Source organism: Hypomesus transpacificus, chromosome 11 (assembly GCF_021917145.1).
Source record: "Hypomesus transpacificus isolate Combined female chromosome 11, fHypTra1, whole genome shotgun sequence".
NCBI classification, from domain to species: domain Eukaryota; kingdom Metazoa; phylum Chordata; class Actinopteri; order Osmeriformes; family Osmeridae; genus Hypomesus; species Hypomesus transpacificus.
In genome coordinates, this window is record NC_061070.1 from 18508832 (window position 1) to 18533230 (window position 24399).

At 50.3% G+C, this 24399-nt stretch overlaps 2 protein-coding genes across 5 annotated transcripts in view; one reads left to right on the top strand and one right to left on the bottom strand.

Annotated features, from left to right (window-relative positions):
• The first annotated feature begins 37 nt into the window (after window positions 1-37).
• mrpl2 (mitochondrial ribosomal protein L2) lies at window positions 38-2774 on the top strand. Of its 2 annotated transcripts, none has more exons than XM_047028857.1 (8): window positions 38-144; window positions 434-530; window positions 637-838; window positions 930-1071; window positions 1285-1400; window positions 1973-2083; window positions 2163-2236; window positions 2316-2774. In XM_047028857.1, exons 2-8 carry the CDS (start codon window positions 459-461, stop codon window positions 2523-2525), a joined length of 927 nt encoding a protein of 308 aa, XP_046884813.1. In that variant the 5' UTR covers window positions 38-144; window positions 434-458; the 3' UTR covers window positions 2526-2774. The 2 variants fall into 2 exon arrangements, with proteins under 2 accessions (XP_046884813.1, XP_046884814.1); XM_047028858.1 differs by having other exon boundaries at window positions 51-144; window positions 451-530.
• The window catches only part of zmp:0000000755 (phosphofurin acidic cluster sorting protein 2), a 49229-nt gene continuing 27594 nt past the window's right edge, over window positions 2765-24399 (bottom strand). Inside the window, exons 4-24 of one of the 3 annotated variants that reach the window (XM_047028854.1) lie at window positions 24181-24306; window positions 22414-22576; window positions 21319-21407; window positions 21125-21205; window positions 20642-20701; window positions 19596-19747; window positions 19340-19424; window positions 16703-16783; window positions 15887-16029; window positions 15565-15694; window positions 15150-15254; window positions 14267-14373; window positions 12586-12740; window positions 12364-12474; window positions 12002-12104; window positions 10850-10892; window positions 10686-10728; window positions 10307-10445; window positions 9595-9818; window positions 6489-6602; window positions 2765-5663 (exon numbers count right to left, since the gene is read on the bottom strand). In XM_047028854.1, coding sequence (XP_046884810.1) covers window positions 5548-5663; window positions 6489-6602; window positions 9595-9818; window positions 10307-10445; window positions 10686-10728; window positions 10850-10892; window positions 12002-12104; window positions 12364-12474; window positions 12586-12740; window positions 14267-14373; window positions 15150-15254; window positions 15565-15694; window positions 15887-16029; window positions 16703-16783; window positions 19340-19424; window positions 19596-19747; window positions 20642-20701; window positions 21125-21205; window positions 21319-21407; window positions 22414-22576; window positions 24181-24306 — 2370 coding nt within the window. In that variant the 3' untranslated portion in view covers window positions 2765-5547. Of the gene's footprint in view, window positions 5664-6488; window positions 6605-9594; window positions 9819-10306; window positions 10446-10685; window positions 10729-10849; window positions 10893-12001; window positions 12105-12363; window positions 12475-12585; window positions 12741-14266; window positions 14374-15149; window positions 15255-15564; window positions 15698-15886; window positions 16030-16702; window positions 16784-19339; window positions 19425-19595; window positions 19748-20641; window positions 20702-21124; window positions 21206-21318; window positions 21408-22413; window positions 22577-24180; window positions 24307-24399 lie in introns of those variants that run through there. The other 2 variants (XM_047028853.1, XM_047028856.1) reach the window with 2 other exon arrangements.

Genomic DNA, 24399 nt, shown 5'->3' on the forward strand with positions numbered 1-24399 from the left:
CTAGGGTGAAATTGGATCGGACTGCCCGGGCTCGCTAAACAAAGGTTCCCGATTAAGTTTACTCGACGTCATCAGTTTGCGACCCTGCATGCGAGAAACTGAAGGGCACAGTGGAATGAGACAATGAAATAGCTATCTTTTAAGGTGAGTAACATTTTCCCTGCACTTAGATAGTAATGTAACTAAGTGCATGACTAAATGAGTAAAACGCTTCTGATGGAAACAGGTAAAGCACATTAAAGAATGTCAGCGTTCTTGATATCGATGCTCGCTAACTTACCTAGCAACTTAGATGGCTAACGTTATATAGCTGGCGTATGATATGCCAGCTAGCTACTTAGCAAGAGATACTATCCAAGTGTATACAAGACAGGATACCGGTAACAGACAACAGAACACAGCAAATCATTTGAATCTCCCTTCACACCACCAGTTTTGTCCACGAAACAGTGATCATCATGGCATTGCCATCTCTTACTCGGGCTTTGTGTTCGCTGTCGCTGTCCCGCACTGCCCTGCTCCCTGCTCAGGTAAGACATGGATCACATTTCACCTGTAAGCCTCCCACAGAATCCTGAAAAAAGTGCAATGTAGACGTCAAAAGCCGCTGGTCTTCATGTCGGGTCGCATTGACAGGCTGCGGGGCGGTGCGTGCTGACTCCGGTCGCCTCCGGTGGTGTCCGGTCCCCTCTCGCGGCTGTCATAGGGGCAGTGGGTCAGTGCAGGAGCTTCATCACCACCGCTTCGCTGGAGCAGAACAGAACCCGCTGGAAGGAGAGGGAGAAATACACCATCAGGCCTGTGGGCATGAAGAAGACTGGAGGACGAGATCACACTGGCGAGTTCCACTGTTCACGTAGTGCTTTGATCAAATAGCAGGACATGAAAAAGGAACATGAAGCAGGTTATTAATTGGTAATGACACGCAGGTAGGATACGGACACATGGCATAGGTGGCGGCCACAAACAGAGGTACCGCTGGATCGACTTCCAGAGGCTCCGTTATGAGGAGGGGAAGGAGGACAAGGCCTTTGATGAGAAGGTTCTGGAAGTCCGTTATGATCCCTGCAGGTGAGGTTTTACATCCTAGTAATAACAATAATATTATATTATTGAATGAAATCAATAATATACTGACATAAATGAATACATGAAATGTACTATAATGTAAAAAAAACTATTTGGACATGGGGTGATTGGGGTGGCCAGTTAAATCTGGATCCGCCAGTGCACAGAAGCCAGGACACGGGTGGTTGACATGGTGATCTCCCCGTTGTCGAGCAGGTCAGCAGATATCGCGCTGGTGGCAGGAGGAAACAGGAAGCGCTGGATCATTGCCACAGAGAACATGCAGGCTGGTGACCTCATCAAGACCTCCGGGACCATCGGACGCATGGCAGGTCAGACAGGACGTCCTGGGGCTAGGCATGTGTGTCAGCAGCATAGATCTTCTGTGAAGCGTTCATCATCAGAACGTGTTCAGTTAGCTATCGTTATCATAGTGTTATGAGTTTAGGGTAGCCGTGGCAACAGGAGGGAGGCGACAGCACTGCAGGCTTGTTTGTCATGTGAGCTGCAGCACTGCAGGCTTGTTTGTCATGTGAGCTGCAGCACTGCAGGCCTGTTTGTCATGTGAGCTGCAGCACTGCAGGCCTGTTTGTCATGTGAGCTGCAGCACTGCAGGCCTGTTTGTCATGTGAGCTGCAGCACTGCAGGCCTGTTTGTCATGTGAGCTGCAGCACTGCAGGCCTGTTTGTCATGTGAGCTGCAGCACTGCAGGCTTGTTTGTCATGTGAGCTGCAGCACTGCAGGCCTGTTTGTCATGTGAGCTGCAGCACTGCAGGCCTGTTTGTCATGCGAGCTGCAGCACTGCAGGCTTGTTTGTCATGCGAGCTGCAGCACTGCAGGCTTGTTTGTCATGTGAGCTGCAGCACTGCAGGCCTGTTTGTCATGTGAGCTATGCTCCTCCCAGTGGCTGCTAATGAGGGGGACTCGTACCCTCTGGGAGCCCTGCCCGTGGGCACACTGGTCAACAACCTGGAGCTGTACCCTGGGCGAGGAGCCTGGTTCATCAGAGCAGCAGGTGATAACCCTGGCATCAGAGTTAAACTGATCAGACATCAGCCCTCGCTCTGTCTTCATCTGCTGTTTTATTTGCTCAGGGACAAGTGGAGTGTTGCTCCGCAAGGTGAACGGCACAGCCATAGTCCAGCTGCCCTCCAAACGCCAGGTCCAGGTGAGCCAGCTGTGTTTCTCTGCGGGGTTTAGGGATGTCATCCTGTGGCAACACACTCACACCTCCTGCTGTGCCCCAGGTGCTGGAGACATGCATGGTGACAGTGGGACGCATCTCCAACATCGATCACAACAAGCGCATCATCGGGAAGGCGGGGACTAACCGCTGGCTTGGCAAGCGGCCCTCCAGTGGCTGGTGGCAGAGGAAGGGGGGCTGGGCGGGGCGCAAGATCAAGCCCCTCCCCCCCATGAAGGTGTATGTCAATATGCCAGCCGTGTCCGCCAGGTAGAACAACCTGGACAGGAACCCAGCTGGACTGACAGAACCCTGCTGGACTGACAGAACCCGGCTGGACTGACAGCACCCTGCTGGACTGACAGAACCCGGCTGTCTCAGCTGTGACTCTGGGTTTGGTAACTGCAGTGGACTGACATGGACGGTTGTCGTTTTAGCTCTGTGATACTGATTTGTGTTTCACGTAACGTGATCTGGAGCCTGTTTTGAGCTTATTGTAATAAATGACACATGGATGGTTAAACTTTTTTATTAAACACAGCTGCTTGTGAGAGCATGGAGAAACAAAACAATATAAAACTTCAAACTACAAAACATATTTACATCCATAATAAAACATGCAAAGATTAACCCATGTTTTCTTTAGTGGTAAATTTTAAAATACTGTCATGTCATTTAAAACCAGATTTGTGCAAAGACATGGGTGGTGTTTCAGTTCACAGGCTCAGTGAGATGGTCCTGTTCCTCTGATTCTAAACAGCGGTTAGCTTCCCTGTTTTTATGTTTCTGATTGTAGAACTGAGCAGCTACAGTCCAACACATCTTATGAACGAGCTGTCATGGAGATTTGCTGAATATTTAACAAAGTTATCTGGCCATTTCATTGGTAATTGTTGGTGAAACACCACCTGCTACCTCTAGGTTAGGGTCAGACACGCTCCAAGGTCACAGACATTTAAAGTACACTAGCTGAGTTCTACCTTCTACAGGTAGAAGACTGTCCCTCCCTCGCCCCCTCCTCCCAGCTGGGTCTGCTCAGCCGGGGTCTTCATGGGGGTAATGAAGGGCAGGCTGTCTCTTGGTTAAAGCACACACATCACGACAGGACGAGGGCAGGACTAACATGTACACATACACGTACGGTGGTCATGTAGTTGTTAAACATTTCAATATGAAGTGGCAAAAACAACAAGAACAGGCTGAACAACGGAACTATTGAGGTTTGTGAGACCACACAAGGCGCTTCCGCATCTTATCAACCCCACCAAGGTCAGAGGTCAACACATCCATCCCCACTAAGGTCAGAGGTCAACACATCCATCCCCACTAAGGTCAGAGGTCAACCCCATCTGGACACTTTCTCCCCTGCAGTCCAATAAGAGATCTAAAGTATTCCCTCCAGGAGCTAGAAATGTTCAAGAAAGTGCATGTTTAAAAAAAAAAAATCTTCTGAATAATACATCTTTAAGATAAATTTAGATGTGCTTTTAGTTAAGAACACGGGGCAGAATAGTGATTGACAACAGGCTATTTTATAGACATACAGTTTGGTACAAATAAAAACCAGCATAATAGTTATTCTTCATTTAAGCACAACGTACTACGATACAGAGATAGGAACCTATTTCCCTTCCCAAAGTCAAACAGTTTTCTATTGCAAAAGTTTCACATCAGTAACACTATCCAAACAGTATCATCAAACACTGTGCATGTCTATCATTTGAAGCTTCACCAGAACTACTCACGTTCCTGCATCAAGTCTAGACTTCACGTTTAGGCTACAAACTGCGATGAGAGAACACGAGTTTTGCAGGAGCTCTCTACGAGCGAGTGCAGTGGAGAATCACTTTAGCCACCCCTGGTGAGTTGAACTACCATGGGTTCAGCCCCAGACTACGACTGTTCAGATTACACGGACATGTAGTTCATATTGTGCATGTTTTAGTCTTGGCCTTGGGTACTGATGTGTAGAAGAAGCACTAAAATACACTTGTAACAGTCCAACAGTTATGTTCCCTTCAACACATGAGTGAGGCACATAGAAGTTTACGTGTTGAGTTAAGAGTTTGTTACATTTGCTTAAACCAAATGAGTCTGGGTGGTGTGTTTCCTGTCAGACCAGTTGTACTTCCTGAAACTACAACAGTGTCCTGAACAGACCAGCATTGGTGAGAGAAGACCAGGTCATGTGACAGGCCAGAACCAGAAGGACCAGGAAGGAAAGGACTGAAAGTGACCGCGGTCTGAACACATCCACTTTGGCACAAGGAGACATTTGAAACATTAGGAGACATTTAAGACAGCGGAAGTGTGGTGTGTATTAAACTAAATACAGAGAGTGGAGAGAGAGAGAGGCTGAGTTAGTGAGGAGAGAGAGAGAGGCTGAGTTAGTGAGGACAGAGAGAGCATCATCCTGAACATTCAGACATGACAGTTAAACTGGACGTTTTGGCTGTAAGACAGTTCCACGTCTTCATCCTGCAGTCCCTCCCAGCTACACATGCTCTCACCCGTCCTCAATTGTAACTTCACTGATGTTCTGTATACAGGGTATACACAGCTCTCCACACCAGGACGATAGTTTCATTTAATCAAAAATGTTAGTTAAATATGTCCTAAATGTGTGATACTGTAGCTAAATTCTTTATTGCTACTTCCCAGAACACACTGTTGCTAGTGTTTAGGTTTTGTTTTAGGTACACAGTGTGCTTAAAAACAAAAGGCAGATTAGGGTAATAAATTCAGTTATTATAAAAAAGTTATAACTTTTTTGTAAAAAATTAATTCAGGGAGAAAACAACACATTGAGTTAGAGTTCCAACAAGATTCACAGCAATATTCCACCTTTACAAACAAGCAAGCACACACACACACACATACTGCAACACACACACATACTGCAACACACACACACCCTGCATCCCTCCCCCCTTTTATTGTCCATATAGCCAAAATAAACGGATTTCACAGAAATAATAAAATGTAAAAAAAAGCTAAAGCAAAGTGCAAACAATTGCCATTGTTGAAACGTGGCAAATTCTTTCCAAAACCTCAGAATCCTATTTTTTTCGGGTGGCAGCATAAACTCTTACAGAGTAGTGCCGATGTGTTAAAAAACAACCTAAAAAAAACAACAGTGAATTTTGATGACGCCAAGCGTTAGTGTTGGGAACAGGGTCTGAGGCTGGGTGGCCTCCACAGGACCCCCGGGGCCAGAGGGGTTCCTCACGACCTCCTGGAGGCTGGGGCTGGGGCCAGGCAGTCTTCTGGGGATGAGGCTGGGGCACTGGCCTCGGTCACATGGGCTTGCTGTAGCCGAATATTCCCACGGGGAAGTGCTTGACGTGAGTGGGCCACTGGGCTGCAAGCTGGAAGAACTTGACATCATTCCACTCCACCCCGTCGATGGACACTGTGGACCAGAGGAGCAGGAGGTGAACTGCTGGACTTCACTACCTGCTGAACTACAGATGACCACTAGGTGGTGCTGGTACACCACACCAGGCTGCAGTTATCTAGTGTGGAACACTGAGCTGTGTTTACTGTGTTAGATGTGTATCTGCTTTTAGATGCAGCTGCCTTTTGTCCAGTGTTAACTTGATAAAAGACAGGCTGAACTACATAAAAGATGTGAACTGCACATTACTTGGCTGAGTGGCTGTGGACTGTAAAGTAGATAGGGCTGGGCTGTACGGTAGGGTAGTATAGGATAGGTGGGCATAGGGTAGGTGGGTGTAGGGTAGGTGAGTGTAGGGTAGGTGGGTGTAGGGTAGGGTAGTGTAGGGTAGGTGGGTGTAGGATAGTGTAGGGTAGGTGGGTGTAGGGTAAGTTGGTATAGGGTAGTGTAGGGTAGGTGGGTGTAGGGTAGGTGGGTGTAGGGTAGGGTAGTGTAGGGTAGGTGGGTGTAGGATAGTGTAGGGTAGGTGGGTGTAGGGTAGGTGGGTGTAGGGTAGGTGGGTGTAGGGTAGGTGGATGTTGGGTAGGGTAGTGTAGGGTAGGTGGGTGTAGGGTAGGTGGGTGTAGGGTAGGTGGGTGTAGGGTAGGTGGATGTAGGGTAGTGTAGGGTAGGTGGGTGTAGGGTAGGTGGATGTAGGGTAGGTGGGTGTAGGGTAGGTGGATGTTGGGTAGGGTAGTGTAGGGTAGGTGGGTGTAGGGTAGGTGGGTGTAGGGTAGGTGGATGTAGGGTAGTGTAGGGTAGGTGGGTGTAGGGTAGGTGGATGTAGGGTAGGTGATGTACCTCTCAGCATGGTGTGCTGGTTCTTGGCCGTGCAGATCAACCTGCTGATGCCATCGATAACCTGACTCCTAGAATCCACATCCTTCTCTCTGGGCCTCTTAGTCAGGAAGATCACTGTGGGGACAGAGTTCACTAGTACTGCATTATAGACCACACAGAGTTCACTAGTACTGCATTATAGACCACACAGAGTTCACTAGTACTGCATTATAGACCACACAGAGTTCACTAGTACTGCATTATAGACCACACAGAGTTCACTAGTACTGCATTACACACCAAACAGACCTCACTAGTACTGCATTATAGACCACACAGACCTCACTAGTACTGCATTATAGACCACACAGAGTTCACTAGTACTGCATTATAGACCACACAGAGTTCACTAGTACTGCATTATAGACCACACAGAGTTCACTAGTACTGCATTATAGACCACACAGAGTTCACTAGTACTGCATTATAGACCACACCGAGTTCACTAGTACTGCATTACACACCACACAGACCTCACTAGTACTGCATTATAGACCACACAGACCTCACTAGTACTGCATTATAGACCACACAGAGTTCAGTAGTACTGCATTATAGACCACACAGAGTTCACTAGTACTGCATTATAGACCACACAGAGTTCACTAGTACTGCATTATAGACCACACAGAGTTCACTAGTACTGCATTACACACCACACAGACCTCACTAGTACTGCATTATAGACCACACAGACCTCACTAGTACTGCATTATAGACCACACAGAGTTCACTAGTACTGCATTATAGACCACACAGAGTTCACTAATACTGCATTATAGACCACACAGAGTTCACTAGTACTGCATTACACACCACACATACCTCACTAGTACTGCATTACACACCATACAGACCTCACTAGTACTGCATTATAGACCCCACATACCTCACTAGTACTGCATTACACACCACACATACCTCACTAGTACTGCATTACACACCACACAGACCTCACTAGTACTGCATTATAGACCACACAGAGTTCACTAGTACTGCATTATAGACCACACAGAGTTCACTAGTACTGCATTATAGACCACACAGACCTCACTAGTACTGCATTATAGACCACACAGAGTTCACTAGTACTGCATTATAGACCACACAGAGTTCACTAGTACTGCATTATAGACCACACAGAGTTCACTAGTACTGCATTATAGACCACACAGAGTTCACTAGTACTGCATTATAGACCACACAGAGTTCACTAGTACTGCATTATAGACCACACAGAGTTCACTAGTACTGCATTATAGACCACACAGAGTTCACTAGTACTGCATTACACACCACACATACCTCACTAGTACTGCATTACACACCACACAGACCTCACTAGTACTGCATTATAGACCTCACAGACCTCACTAGTACTGGATTACACACCACATAGAGCTCACTAGTACTGCATTATAAACCACAGAGCTCACTAGTACTGCATTATAGACCCTACAGACCTCACTAGTACTGTATTATAGACCACACAGAGTTCACTAGTACTGCATTATAGACCACACAGAGTTCACTAGTACTGCATTATAGACCACACAGAGTTCACTAGTACTGCATTATAGACCACACCGAGTTCACTAGTACTGCATTACACACCACACAGACCTCACTAGTACTGCATTATAGACCACACAGACCTCACTAGTACTGCATTATAGACCACACAGAGTTCACTAGTACTGCATTATAGACCACACAGAGTTCACTAGTACTGCATTATAGACCACACAGAGTTCACTAGTACTGCATTATAGACCACACAGAGTTCACTAGTACTGCATTACACACCACACAGACCTCACTAGTACTGCATTATAGACCACACAGACCTCACTAGTACTGCATTATAGACCACACAGAGTTCACTAGTACTGCATTATAGACCACACAGAGTTCACTAATACTGCATTATAGACCACACAGAGTTCACTAGTACTGCATTACACACCACACATACCTCACTAGTACTGCATTACACACCATACAGACCTCACTAGTACTGCATTATAGACCCCACATACCTCACTAGTACTGCATTACACACCACACATACCTCACTAGTACTGCATTACACACCACACAGACCTCACTAGTACTGCATTATAGACCACACAGAGTTCACTAGTACTGCATTACACACCACACAGACCTCACTAGTACTGCATTATAGACCACACAGACCTCACTAGTACTGCATTATAGACCACACAGAGTTCACTAGTACTGCATTATAGACCACACAGAGTTCACTAGTACTGCATTATAGACCACACAGAGTTCACTAGTACTGCATTATAGACCACACAGAGTTCACTAGTACTGCATTATAGACCACACAGAGTTCACTAGTACTGCATTATAGACCACACAGAGTTCACTAGTACTGCATTATAGACCACACAGAGTTCACTAGTACTGCATTACACACCACACATACCTCACTAGTACTGCATTACACACCACACAGACCTCACTAGTACTGCATTATAGACCTCACAGACCTCACTAGTACTGGATTACACACCACATAGAGCTCACTAGTACTGCATTATAAACCACAGAGCTCACTAGTACTGCATTATAGACCCTACAGACCTCACTAGTACTGTATTATAGACTACATAGCTCACTAGCACTGCATTATAGACCCTACAGACCTCACTAGTACTGAATTATAGACCACAGAGCTCACTAGTACTGCATTATAGACCCCAGAGCTCACTAGTACTGCATTATAGACCACAGAGCTCACTAGTACTGCATTATAGACCCCAGAGCTCACTAGTACTGCATTATAGACCACAGAGCTCACTAGTACTGCATTATAGACCACAGAGCTCACTAGTACTGCATTATAGACCCCAAGGCTCACTAGTACTGCATTATAGACCGTACAGACCTCACTAGTACTGCATTATAGACCACACAGAGCTCATAGGTCAGTACTGTTATTGTGTACAAACCAACAAACAGTGAGTTGTCTGTTAGAGCTTGCAGAGACACTAGGAAGAGGAATGTAGATGTTCAGAGTTGGGGGAAGGCAGCTCACCTTTTTTGTTCTTCTCCTTGGTGACCACGGTCATGGCCATGCTGGGGGAGGGGAAGGTGTCGCCCCCCACAGGCAGCCTGCTCACCTGCAGGGAGCGGAAGTTGCTCTTCAGAGTGTTCTTAAGGCCTGCATCCTTCTTCTCCCCTTCCTTCTTCCTGTCTGGACCCTGCCATCCCCAGTAGTCCACCTGCAGCCCCATCACCTCCCCGCCCGCACACGGAGAGCTGGGGAGACATCGCCACCATCACTATCACTGTAATCACCACCATCACCATCACTGTAATCACCATCATCACTATCACCATTACTATAACCATCATCACTATCACCATCACTATAATCACCATCATCACTATAATCACCATCATCACTATCACCATCACGATTATTATAATCACCATCATCACTATCACCATCATCACTATCACCATCATCACTATCACCATCACCACTATCACCATCATCACCATCACCACCATCATCTTCACTATCACCATCACCACTATCACCATCATCATCACTATCACCATCATCACTATCACCATCACCATCATCATCTTCACTCTCACCATCACCATCATCATCACTATCACCACCACCACCACCACCACCGCCATGTCACAGATGTCACCCCCAACCACAGGGCATCAGTCTCTGTACTGTGTGTGTGTAACAGTGTAGGTGAGTGAACCAGGCTGTGCTGGAGGTGTACCCAGCTCCGTAGAGGGTAGTGGACACGGAGGGTGACTGGGGCGGGGTGCCCCCCACCTCCTTCCCATAGGGGCCCGCTGGCGGGGGGGGCGGGGAGGCCAGGACCCCCACGGTGCCTCCCAGGGCGTCGTCAGAGTCCACTGGAACAAAAACAACGTCTTTATGTAGAAGCTCATCTGAGCAGGCCTGGAGAGAGACTGGTCTGTAGGGAGACTGGTCTGTAGGGAGACTGGTCTAGGAGAGACTGGTCTGTAGGGAGACTGGTCTGTAGAGAGACTGGTCTGTAGGGAGACTGGTCTGTAGAGAGACTGGTCTGTAGAGAAACCAGCTACACTGTGACTTTCTGTGAGAAGCATCTCTGACAGAGAGCAGAATCTCACCTGAGGTTGAGAGACTGTGCTCCACAATCCCCACCTTCACAACCTGGAACACACACACATTTCAGTTCATGGAGATTGTTATTACCACTTCATCAAATGTTACAATGAAACATTTCAGGTTACTGCTTTCTTATGAATCATCACCATATAAAAAGATTTCTTACCCCAATGAATGGCACAAACTTCTGACAGGAGTCTTCGTCAGGGCTGGAACAGAGAGGACCAGAGGGATGGTTAGTTTGTCCAGAGAGGGACTGTCTTGACAGGACCACACAAGAACACTCATGTACCATGTACCATCCTTGGATGGAACACATGTCCCTGGATGGAACACATGTCCCTGGATGGAACACATGTCCCTGGGTGGAACACATGTCCCTGGGTGGAACACATGTCCCTGGGTGGAACACATGTCCCTGGATGGAACACATGTCCCTGGATGGAACACATGTCCCTGGGTGGAACACATGTCCCTGGGTGGAACACATGTCCCTGGATGGAACACATGTCCCTGGATGGAACACATGTCCCTGGGTGGAACACATGTCCCTGGATGGAACACATGTCCCTGGGTGGAACACATGTCCCTGGATGGAACACATGTCCCTGGATGGAACACATGTCCCTGGGTGGAACAGTTGGCTGGGTGGGATGAGCTCACTCTGGGGTCACAATGAGATGGATGACCATACAGGATCGCTCCTGACAACCAGATTACACAGCTGTGTGTGTGTGTGTGTGTGTGTGTGTATGTGGGTGTGGGGAGGGTTGAGACAGCGGACACACAGATAAACACAAAGATCAAGCAGGTCAAAGGAACAAGGACAGGGATACAAATGAAACCTCAGTAAAGATACCTGATGTAAAAATCAAAATACAAACTCCTCTTCCTTGAATGCAAACCAAGAGAACACAGGAGAGAGAGGAATTGGACAGTGTTATTTGAGTGGTACTGTGTCTGCATGTTATTCACATCTGGAGAACCACTTCAGGCCACTGAGCCCCCCTGCTCTCTGTTAGAGAGGAACACTGAGGCCCCCTGCTCTCTGTTAGAGAGGAACACTGAGGCCCCCTGCTCTCTGTTAGAGAGGAACACTGAGCCCCCCTGCTCTCTGTTAGAGAGGAACACTGAGCCCCCCTGCTCTCTGTTAGAGAGGAGCACTGAGGCCCCCTGCTCTCTGTTAGAGAGGAGCACTGAGGCCCCCTGCTCTCTGTTAGAGAGGAGCTGTGTTCAACTCAAACCACAAGGCAAACAAATAAACAAACAAACAAACCAATGAAGAACACACAGGCACTCCAGTGGGACAGAGCTGTACCTCTTCTGCTTGTAGGTGAGCATGGCTTCTGAGATGGGGATCTGGTGGGACAGCTGTGCCCCCGCCAGGTACTGAGCCACACGTGCTGCCACATCGGGCTTCTCTGTCAACATAGAAACACCCTGGTAACACACACACTGAGAGAGGAGAGAGGAGAGGAGGAGAACAGAAAGGAGGAGACCAGGCTACAGCGGTGGGTCTGGTCTCATCTAAACATCCCACTCTGACCTCTGCTCTGATCCATCCACGCTGGGCATATAACACATGCTGTGTAAACATAACACACTGAATCTGATGTGGACGTACACACACACCCAGACACACCCACACCCACAGACACACACACACACAGGCAGCCCTACCTGAGATGGGTCGTTCTGCCCGGCTGAACAGCTCCTTCCATGCAGAGTCCATGAAGATGCTGTTGAACCTGCTGTCAAACGAGGCCATGTACTTGGCCAGGGGGTGCGAGCCTGGAGACACCACACAGATGAACATGAACAGGCTGAACTACACAGGAGTGGAGGTGGAGGTGGTAGGTGGAGGTGCTAAGTGGGGTTAGGGTGTACAGTTGGTTGCCGTACCGATGGGGATGACCAGGAAGCGGATGTAGCTTAGCCAGTCTGGCGTCTTATTGGCCAGCTGCTCCACAAAGAACCTCAGGATGGTGCTGAGGTAGCTCTGGTCACCTGCCACCGCCACCTTGACCGTGGGAGGAGTCTGGGCATTACAGTTACAGCTGCAGGACGACATGGCAGTCAGAGGGAGGGAGAGATAAGAGAGAGGTGGAGGAAAAGAGGGAGATGGAAATAGAGATGCACAAAGACAGATGAGGGAAAGAGAGGGTGTATGTGTGTGTTAAAGAAAGAGAGAAGAGATGAAAGAGAGAGAGTGGGTGAGCATCGTGTGTGTGTGTGTGGCAGCTGAAGGAGACAGGTTGTGTGAGGGGCAGGTGTGGGACAGGTGAGGGGCAGGTGAGGGGCAGGTGTGTGACAGGTGAGGGGCAGGTGTGGGACAGGTGAGGGGCAGGTGTGTGACAGGTGAGGGGCAGGTGTGTGACAGGTGAGGGGCAGGTGTGTGACAGGTAAGGGGCAGGTGTGTGACAGGTGAGGGGCAGGTGTGGGACAGGTGAGGGGCAGGTGAGGGGCAGGTGTGTGACAGGTGAGGGGCAGGTGAGGGGCAGGTGTGTGACAGGTGAGGGGCAGGTGTGTGACAGGTGAGGGGCAGGTGTGTGACAGGTGAGGGGCAGGTGAGGGGCAGGTGAGGGGCAGGTGTGTGACAGGTGAGGGGCAGGTGTGTGACAGGTGAGGGGCAGGTGTGTGACAGGTGTGTGATAGGTGAGGGGCAGGTGTGTGACAGGTGAGGGGCAGGTGTGTGACAGGTGAGGGGCAGGTGTGTGCAGACCCTGCTTGTCTGGCTGCTCTGAGGACTCCAGCAGAGCAGCAGACATAAGCCAGGCAGAAGGAACTGACTTCCTGTCTGCACAGAGTACTGACTTCCTGTCTGCAGAGAGTACTGACTGTCAGTGAGGATGGAGCACAGAGAAAGACAGAGAGGACCTGAGAGATGAAACCTGACTGTAATGTGACCAGCCTTGACATTCTATTTTTAATATGTGTTGTCCATCTCACTGTAGCTATTTACTTAGGTTGTTTTGATTTGTTGTTTTCTGTTCTTGACACTTTGTTGTTACCACATGTTCTGGTGTCGTTCCTAATGTTGTTTTTGAATGGTGTTGTTGATGTATGGTTGTCTGTTGTTGTGCCTCTTGCTTTGGCAATACGGTTGTAATGAGCGTCATGCTAATAAAGCTAAATTGAATTGAATTGAGAGAGAACTAGAGAGTAGGTCAGAGAGAGAGAGATGTAGAGAGTGGGACAGAGAGAGAGAACCAGAGAGTAGGACAGAGAGAGAGAGATGTAGAGAGTAGGACAGAGAGTGCGCAAGAGAGGGAGATGTAGAGAGTGAGACAGAGAGAGAGATGTAGAGAGTAGGACAGAGAGAGAGATGTAGAGAGTAGGACAGAGAGAGAAAGAGAACGAGAGAGAACTAAAGAGGACAGAGGAAACTGTAGAGAGCATGCACTAGCAGAGTTGAGGCATTGCAATGAACAAGTTAAATAAAGCAAAGATAAGTTATGAAGCCCAGAGCGATGTGTGTGTGTTTCATTTAACTACCCTTGTAACTAACTACCCTTGTAACTAACTACCCTTGTAACTAACTACCCACAGGGCCAGTTGTACACAATGTGTGTGTGAGCCTCACAATCTCTGGATGCGTGTTACGATGGTGTTGAAGGCAGCCTGCACATCAGCTGCAGAGCAGGTGGACACGATGGGCTGACCCTGCTCATGGAGAACCTCCGCCACGTACTGCAGGAGACCGGAGGGAGGGAGGGAGGGAGGGAGAGAGAGAGGGAGGGAGAGAGAGAGGGGAGGGAGAGAGAGGAGGGAGAGAGGGGAGGGAGAGAGAGAGGGGAGGGGAGGGAGAGAGAGAGAGAGAGGGGAGGGGAGGGAGGGAGAGAGAGAGGGGAGGGAGAGAGAGGGGAGGGAGAGAGAGAGAGGGGAGGGAGAGAGAGAGAGAGGGGAGGGAGAGAAGGGAGGGAGAGAGAGAGAGAGGGGAGGGAGAGAGAGAGGGGAGGGGAGGGAGAGGGGAGGGAGAGAGAGAGAGGGGAGGGAGAGGGGAGGGAGAGAGAGAGAGGGGAGGGGAGGGAGAGGGGAGGGAGGGAGGGAGAGAGAGAGGGAGAGAGAGAGGGGAGGGAGAGAGAGAGGGGAGGGAGAGAGGGGAGGGAGAGAGAGAGAGGGGAGGGGAGGGAGAGGGGAGGGAGAGAGAGAGAGAGGGGAGGGAGAGAGAGAGAGAGGAGGGGAGGGAGAGGGGAGGGAGAGAGAGAGAGGGGAGGGAGAGGGGAGGGAGAGAGAGAGAGGGGAGGGGAGGGAGAGGGGAGGGAGAAAGGGGAGAGAGGGGACAGAGGGGAGAGAGGGGAGGGGGAGAGGAAATAGAAAGAGTATGGAGAGAGGAAAAAGATAAAGGGGGCGAACAGGAGAGATAAATCAATATAGAGAATGAAATACTAGAATCGGACAAACAGACCTCCACACACACACACACACACACACACACACACACACACACACACACACACACACACCTGGCCTTGCCATTCCAGGGTGTTGATGAGGATGATGCTCTCTGGGAGACGCTCATCTGAGATGAGGATCTGGTTCAGCTGGTCGTACACAGACTTCCTGGGAACCTGGGCCAATCAGGAGGCAGACACAAAAACAGTCTGGCTTGTAAGACCGCACCAGCCTCATTATATCGATTTGTGTCTTTCAAGTATGTCCACCTTCAAGGTAGGATCAATCCCACAGGATTCACTGGGTCTGGTGGCTGTGATTTGACTCGCACATCCACACTCCGAGCACCAAACTGCTATTCTTTCTATCTGCTCTATTTGTATGTTGTTTTGGATAGCAGCGCCTGTCACAAGAGCACAGTGTCCAGGTGTTGGAGGTTACCTGGGCTAGGAGGGGTGAGCACAGTGTCCAGGTGTTGGAAGTTACCTGGGCTAGGAGGCGTGTCTCCAGGGAGAAGTCGCTGTCCACACTGCAGGTGCGGTCGTTCTGGGTCTTGGAGTTCTGACGGTCCTTCATGGAGGTGCTGCGAGGACGGCGCTGGAGACGAGGCTCCGCTCTGCTGGAGAACACACATACACCAAGGCTCTCATGAGGTCACACACCTGGACCTGGGAGACATGGGGTTTAGGATAGTGTTGTGTACCTGGGAGACATGGGGTTTAGGATAGTGTTGTGTACCTGGGAGACATGGGGTTTAGGATAGTGTTGTGTACCTGGGAGACATGGGGTTTAGGATAGTGTTGTGTACCTGGGAGACATGGGGTTTTGGGACTCCGTCTTGCAGAGTTTGCCCACAGAGCTGGCCAGACGGTCTGCATTCACCTCCCAGACACTGACCACCTCCACGGGGCTGGGAGCCGCGGGCGGGGCCGGGGCCGGGGCCTCCGGGTCCTGGGGCAGGCACACAGTAAGGTTAGACAGCAGAACAATCCCACTACAAGCCAGGTGCTGGCTAAGGTGGAGAGAGGAGGTGAGAGAGAGAGGGAGAGATGAAGAGCGGAGAGAGATGGAGAGATGAAGAGCGGAGAGAGAGATACAGAGATGAAGAGCGGAGAGAGAGAGGGAGAGATGAAGAGCGGAGAGAGAGATGCAGAGATGAAGAGCGGAGAGAGAGATGGAGAGATGAAGAGCGGAGAGAGAGATACAGAGATGAAGAGCGGAGAGAGAGGGAGAGATGAAGAGCGGAAAGAGAGATACAGAGATGAAGAGCGGAGAGAGAGATACAGAGATGAAGAGCGGAGAGAGAGATGGAGAGATGAAGAGCGGAGAGAGAGATACAGAGATGAAGAGCGGAGAGAGAGATGGAGAGATGAAGAGAGAGGCAGATTGTCAGGTACAGAGATGCTGGGGTGTGTGTGGGGTGTGTGTGTGTGTGCATGTGTGATAGGTGTGTGATGTGGGGGGGGGGTTGCTGGGGGATGAGGGTGCTGACAGGCCCACCATGATGGAGCAGATAAAGGTCATGTGGAGGAGAGGAAGATGAAAGTGAGGACAGGAGGGAGGATGTAGGACTGACTGAACTAACCCCAGCAGTAGAGTAGGACTGAGAGATGACTGAACTCACCCCAGCAGTAGTGTCTGTGATGTCGTCCTGAGATCTGGCTCCTTCTGCTTTACACCTGTCCACCGAGAGGAAGTCTCCAATCTGTCACACACACACACACACGTTATACAGCGCTCCAGAGGGGAGCACTAGTAAGGTGTTTGTGCATGCCTCAGTGTAGTTGACAGAGTTTATTGGTATGTTCACATCACAATCCACATTTTATCATCATGTTTTCACATTAAATCAAATTTAAAGACTGGGTAGAAACAAGCATTGTGCGTGATGGCAACCTTGAAAATTCGGAACTTCTTCTGTAAAGAGCATCTGTGTGACCTGTCTTGTGGTGGTTAATGGATTTCCAGACATGCAAGCCTGCAGACGGCAGCTAGCGAGAGAAGCAGGTTCTCATCTGACCAGGATAGAAAGAACCAGGAGCAGAGACGAGCTCTGGAGCATCCTGCCTCTCCTCTTTACTCAGTTCAGTTCAATCATTCTTTACTCTCACTCCTTTTCTCTCTCTCTGACTCTCTCTCTCTCTCTGATTCTCTCTCTCTCTGATTCTCTCTCTCTGACTCTCTCTCTGACACTCTCCCTCTCTCTGACTTTCTCTCTCTCTCTCTCCTTCTCTCTCTGACTCTCTCTGTCTCTCTCTCTCTCTCTCTCTCTCTGACACTCTCTCTCCACCTCTCTCTATGACACTCTCTCTCTCTGACTCTCTCTCTGACTCTCTCTCTGACACTCTCCCTGACTCTCTCTCTCCTTCTCTCTTTCTCTCTCTGACTCTCTCCCTCTCTCTCTCTCTCTCTCTCTCTGACTCTCACACTCTCTCTCCACCTCTCTCTCTATGACACACTCTCTCTCTCTCTCTGACTCTCTCTCTGACTGTCTCTCTCTCTCTCTGACTCTCTCTCTCTGACTCTCTCTCTCCCCCTCTCTCTCTATGACACTCACTCTCTCTCTCTCTCTCTCTCTCTCTCTCTCTCTCTCTCTCTCTCTCTCTGACTCTCTCTCTCTGACTCTCTCTCTCTGACTCTCTCTGACTCTGACTCTCTCTCTCTCTCTCTCTCTCTCTCTCTCTCTCTCTGACTCTCTCTCTCTGACTCTCTCTCTCTGACTCTCTCTCTCTGACTCTCAGCACATACAGCTGTCTGCTCTGACAGGTGTTTATGAAAGAATGAAACCTGAAGCTGACAGGCTGATACTCCCAGACAGCTTACTGGAACTGAAACATTCTGAAGCATTTGGGTCACTTCTTCCTACAGGACAGATGAGAGACTGCTCACTAAGCAAACGAAGGGTCAGTGAGCAGGGAGGACTGGCCTCTGGTCAGTCAAGCTCCAGCCTGATGCAGGTCCACATTACACTGTCTGTGTAACAGCCTGACTCCTTGTTATTAACAGCCTGTCTGTGTAACAGCCTGACTCCTTGTTATAGACAGCCTGTCTGTGTAACAGCCTGACTCCTTGTTATAAACAGCCTGTCTGTGTAACAGCCTGACTCCTTGTTATAAACAGCCTGTCTGTGTAACAGCCTGACTCCTTGTTATAAACAGCCTGTCTGTGTAACAGCCTGACTCCTTGTTATAAACAGCCTGTCTGTGTAACAGCCTGACTCCTTGTTATAAACAGCCTGTCTGTGTAACAGCCTGACTCCTTGTTATAAACAGCCTGTCTGTGTAACAGCCTGACTCCTTGTTATAAACAGCCTGTCTGTGTAACAGCCTGACTCCTTGTTATAAACAGCCTGTCTGTGTAACAGCCTGACTCCTTGTTATAAACAGCCTGTCTGTGTAACAGCCTGACTCCTTGTTATAAACAGCCTGTCTGTGTAACAGCCTGACTCCTTGTTATAAACAGCCTGTCTGTGTAACAGCCTGACTCCTTGTTATAAACAGCCTGTCTGTGTAACAGCCTGACTCCTTGTTATAAACAGCCTGTCTGTGTAACAGCCTGACTCCTTGTTATAAACAGCCTGTCTGTGTAACAGCCTGACTCCTTGTTATAAACAGCCTGTCTGTGTAACAGCCTGACTCCTTGTTATAAACAGCCTGTCTGTGTAACAGCCTGACTCCTTGTTATAGACAGCCTGTCTGTGTAACAGCCTGACTCCTTGTTATAAACAGCCTGTCTGTGTAACAGCCTGACTCCTTGTTATAAACAGCCTGTCTGTGTAACAGCCTGACTCCTTGTTATAAACAGCCTGTCTGTGTAACAGCCTGACTCCTTGTTATAAACAGCCTGTCTGTGTAACAGCCTGACTCCTTGTTATAAACAGCCTGTCTGTGTAACAGCCTGACTCCTTGTTATAAACAGCCTGTCTCTGTCTGTGTCATCACAACCAGCGTCTGGCCTGTGTCTCTCCAACGCCACATAAATCACACTGCAGGAATTCTGGGATTGCTCCCTCCTATCTGCTATCTGGGGATGGGCGGGATCTGGTGTCAGATCCTATAAATACCCCAGGACTGTTACTGGGGTTGTTGGAGAGAGATGGGGAGGGGATGGTTGCCCTCATGCTCTGAGTGTCTGGCCTTGGTGCAAGAGTCCCAAGGCTCAGCAGGGAATCCCTGCAGCCGTGAGGGGCATGCCAGGCACTCTCACAGGTGCAGCCAAGCAACCCCTCCAACAGGGGGCAGCGGGTCTGTCTGTAACTTACAGGACAGGACAGGTCTCCGAGCTGGTTCTTGTGGCTTCCGATCTCCGTCTGGGAGCTGGAGTGGGATATCCCTTCAAAGAACGGCCTGGAGGAACAACACAGGTTAACTGAACAGTTTTAAAAGACTTAAACTGAGTTAAACTCCAAAATTAAACTGATCCAAGAGAGATAGTCTTCCAGAGGTTTAAAAGAGAGTTACGCTTTACGAGGCTGAGAGGATGGAGGGAAGTCCAAGGCTGGAGGCCAGGGGACCTACTTGAGTTTGGGTTTGGGTGTGCTGAGGACGCTGTCGTTGTCCTCCACCTCAGGCCCACTGTCACTCTGGTTGTACACCTCCAGGCTGTCGTAGAGCAGGTCCAGATCCTCCTCCACTACCTGGGCCTGGCCCACACGGTCACAGTCCAGCACCTGGACACACAGGAGCATGCCTCCGATAACACACAGCACCAGCAGACCACCTGAACACACAGGAGCATGCCTCAGACAACACACAGCACCCTCTGTTCTCTGGCCTGGATCTCAACTGATCATTAGAACCGTGACAGGGAGAGCAGAGTGGGTGTGGCCCGAGAGTGGGTGTGGCCCCGAGAGTGGGTGTGGCCCAGAGAGTGGGTGTGGCCCAGAGAGTGGGTGTGGCCCAGAGAGTGGGTGTGGTTTGGTAATGCTCTGTGCTGAGAGTGAATATGAATCCCACAGCAGCGAGGAGGGGACACAGCCAGGGACAGCTGTGCTCCGCAGTGAGTCTCTCCTCCCAGTTAGCTCTTCCAGAAACACTTTATGACAACATTCTGTACATTTACATTTACATTTAGTCATTTAGCAGACGCTCTTTTCCAGAGCGACTTACAGTAAGTACAGGGACATTCCCCCCGAGGCAAGTAGGGTGAAGTGCCTTGCCCAAGGACACAACATCATGTGGCACGGCGGGGAATCGATCCAGCAACCTTCTGATTACTAGCCCGACTCCCTCACCGCTCAGCCATCTGACTCCCTTCTGTATTGAGAGTCAATACCTAGAGATTCCACTTCCCTGAGGGAAATGTAATAACATCTGTTTGTCACAGCTGGTTGAATGAGAGCCTCGCAACAGGCAGACTGAGGAGGCACTACCCCCCCCCCCCCCCTCCCCCCGCCCGCCCGCCCTGGGCTCCTAGATGGGAGGGGGCAGAGATCATAATGGACAGGATGGATATACTGTAGTTTAGTGGGTAGAGCGTGACTGCAGATCACAAAATGGCAGGTTCAAATCCCCCCTCTGAATCGTGTCTTGGATGAAAGCTTCAGTTTTCTCTAACACCGTACCTCATCTGTCACCTTGAACCTCTTCAGCAAAGCCACAAACTTCTGCTTGAAGTTTGGTTGCTGAAAAAGAGAAGAATGACAGAATGAATGAAAAGCCGTCTTAATTAACCCCCCCCCCCATCTGACCCAGTCTGTGAGCCTCGTCTGGGCTGTCAACCATCGTCACGGTAACTGTGCAGTGGATTACTCATTCCTAGTTGGTCTATATAAAGAACATGATCATCTCTCTCAACTGAACCTCACGTCTGTTTACATGCTTCTCTAAATTCACTAGAACAAATGGACCGTAGAATCTCCCCTGCTTGACAAGGTGGACATGCAAGCTCATGTCATAAGCTGCTCAGTCATCCGTATCCTACCACAGGGACACAGGAAAGCAGCTGTAAACACAACTATAAAAGAGCTCAAGGCTGCAGCGGTCGTCCTACTGTGGGCCATGTGACCTTGCTGCTGGCTGCCCTATCAGAGCGCAGGGAGGCTGACCCTGGTCATGGAGGTGGAGCGGATCATCTTCCTCCTGTTCTTCTTTGGTTTCCTGACGTCGTCATCCTCGTCGTACAGATCCTGGAAGAGACAGCAGATGGGATGACCTACCAGACCACAGAGCTACGCTGATCAGACAAGCCTGTTCATACTGGGGCTGTTCATGACTTGGGGTCGGTGTGTGTGTGTGTCACCTGGTGGACAGCATCATCACTCGCTTCCTGCTCTGATGAGTAGCTGTCATCCTCATCCTCCGAGTAGTTATCCATGTCTGGAGAACGATCTGAGAGGGCAACACACACACACACACAGTCACACACACACAGTCACACACACAGTCACACACACACAGTCACACACAAGGAAAGGGGAGGGGAAGGGAGGAGGGGAGGGCAGGGGAGGAGGGGAAGGGAGGGGGGAGGGCCGGGAGAAAGAAATAGAGGAGAAAGAAATAGAGACATAAAACATCTTCCTTTCCCTGCGAGTGACACCAGTCTAATACTTTGTGCATGAGCTCATATGATCAAGCTCCTTCATAACCACTGCAAGGCCCCTGCCTCGCCCTCTCCCACATTAAGACCAGTGAGGCAACAGCCCCCTGCATGCACTCAACTCTCACAAGTGTTACTTTGCAACCATGGTTGAAGAGGATCCCATCTCCTTGGTCAGGGGGGATTAGAGAGAGAGAAAGGAGAGAGAGAGGGATAGAGAGGGAGAGAGAGAGAGGGAGAGCCAGGGGGATTAGTATAGTCCTCTGTCCTCAGCGGAGGAGTAGAGAGCATGTGCAGGAGAGAGAGAGGGAGAGAGAGATAGGGGGAGAGTCAGATGGCTGAGTGGTTAGGGAATTGGGTTATTAATCATAAGGTTGCCGGTTCGATTCCTGGCCGTGCAAATGACGTTGTGCCCTTGGGCAAAGGCACTTCACCCTACTTGCCTCAGGGGGGCAAGATGTCCCTGTACTTACTGTAAGTTGCTCTGGATAAGAGCGTCTGCTAAATGACTAAATGTAATGTAAATGGAGAGAGAGGGATAGAGAGTGGGAAAGAGAGAGAGAGAGAAGGGGGGGGAGAGAGAGAGAGAGAGAGAGAGAGAGAGAGGGAGAGAAAGAGAGAGAGGCCAGGTCAGGGAGTACCAGCTAGCTAGGCTAGACACGGTTTAGCTTCTTTTGGCTGTGTGGTAGTCCTCTCTCCCAGGTATTAGAGGCAGCCCCCGGTAGAGGCAGCCCCCGGTAGAGACAGCCCCAGGTAGAGGCAGCCCCAGGTAGAGGCAGCCCAGCTCTGGAGGCCCACCTGAGGTCTTGGTCTTGCGTCCGGCCGGGGTGCTGGCGTCCTCGTGGTCGATGGGCTGGCTGGACAGGGAGAACACGCTGATCTCAGCCACACGCGCCGGAGCCTCTTTCACGTTGCTATGGAGACCCAGGATCTGGCCTCCATCTGTAGGGTGCTGCATCACCTGGTCACACACACACACCAGTTGAGTATCCACGCCGTGTCCTATTGGGGTCCATCACATGGATCACAAGCCTCCTCTCTCTCCATGTGAACGTGCATCAAGAGGCACATCAAGTCTTTAACATGGCGCAGTCTCCAGTGTTTGCAACAGATCAAGGATTTGTTAATGAATAACATCACTTTCTCAGTACTGTATAATGTTGCTACTCCTGTCATCTGTTCCTGTCAGAGACGCTGACCAGGGTCAGCCAGGCTGGGGCCTCACGTCAGCCAGGCTGGGGCCTCACGTCAGCATGGCTGGGGCCTCACGTCAGCATGGCTGGGGCCTCACGTCAACATGGCTGGGGCCTCACGTCAGCATGGCTGGGGCCTCACGTCAGCATGGCTGGGGCCTCACGTCAGCATGGCTGGGGCCTCACGTCAACATGGCTGGGGCCTCACGTCAGCATGGCAGATGCGTTCACATCTGACAGCTCCAAAGGTTAATATCTACTTCACGTCCCCACCCTGGTAGGAGACCATCTGGTAGGAGACCATCTGGTAGGAGACCATCTGGTAGGAGACCATCTCCACCCTGGTAGGAGACCATCTGGTAGGAGACCATCTGGTAGGAGACCATCTCCACCCTGGTAGGAGACCATCTGGTAGGAGACCATCTGGTAGGAGACCATCTCCACCCTGGTAGGAGACCATCTCCACCCTGGTAGGAGACCATCTGGTAGGAGACCATCTCCACCCTGGTAGGAGACCATCTGGTAGGAGACCATCTGGTAGGAGACCATCTCCACCCTGGTAGGAGACCATCTGGTAGGAGACCATCTGGTAGGAGACCATCTGGTAGGAGACCATCTCCACCCTGGTAGGAGACCATCTCCACCCTGGTAGGAGACCATCTGGTAGGAGACCATCTCCACCCTGGTAGGAGACCATCTGGTAGGAGACCATCTGGTAGGAGACCATCTGGTAGGAGACCATCTCCACCCTGGTAGGAGACCATCTGGTAGGAGACCATCTGGTAGGAGACCATCTGGTAGGAGACCATCCCCACCCTGGTAGGAGACCATCTGGTAGGAGACCATCTGGTAGGAGACCATCCCCACCCTGGTAGGAGACCATCTGGTAGGAGACCATCTGGTAGGAGACCATCCCCACCCTGGTAGGAGACCATCCCCACCCTGGTAGGAGACCAGGTTTTCCAGGACACGTGTGGACGCTCCTGCTGGCCAGCATTAATCATGGAGATAGAAAGGCACTTGAGACGGGAGGCAGGCTTGGTGGTGGGACACAACCTAACCTCTAACCTCTGCCTCCAGGTCGTACCTCTGCCTCCAGGTCGTACCTCTGCCTCCAGGTCGTACCTCTGCCTCTAGGTCGTACCTCTGCCTCCAGGTCGTACCTCTGCCTCCAGGTCGTACCTCTGCCTCTAGGTCGTACCTCTGCCTCCAGGTCGTACCTCTGCCTCCAGGTCGTACCTCTGCCTCCAGGTCGTACCTCTGCCTCCAGGTCGTACCTCTGCCTCTAGGTCGTACCTCTGCCTCCAGGTCGTACCTCTGCCTCCAGGTCGTACCTCTGCCTCCAGGTCGTACCTCTGCCTCTAGGTCATACCTCTGCCATGTTGACCAGTCCCAGTGCCAGCGTCTTGTACCCCAGCATGGTGCGGTTCTTGTAGCGTTTCCTCCTCTGAAGCATAATCTGCAGACGATTAGCATCCCTCTTCAAGAAGTGCGGGTACTGGAATACACAGGGTCAGAGGTCAGGCAAAGGAGACACTGGGAGGATCCACGCTCTCGAATAACCAGGACTCCTTCTCATTAGCGTGTGTGT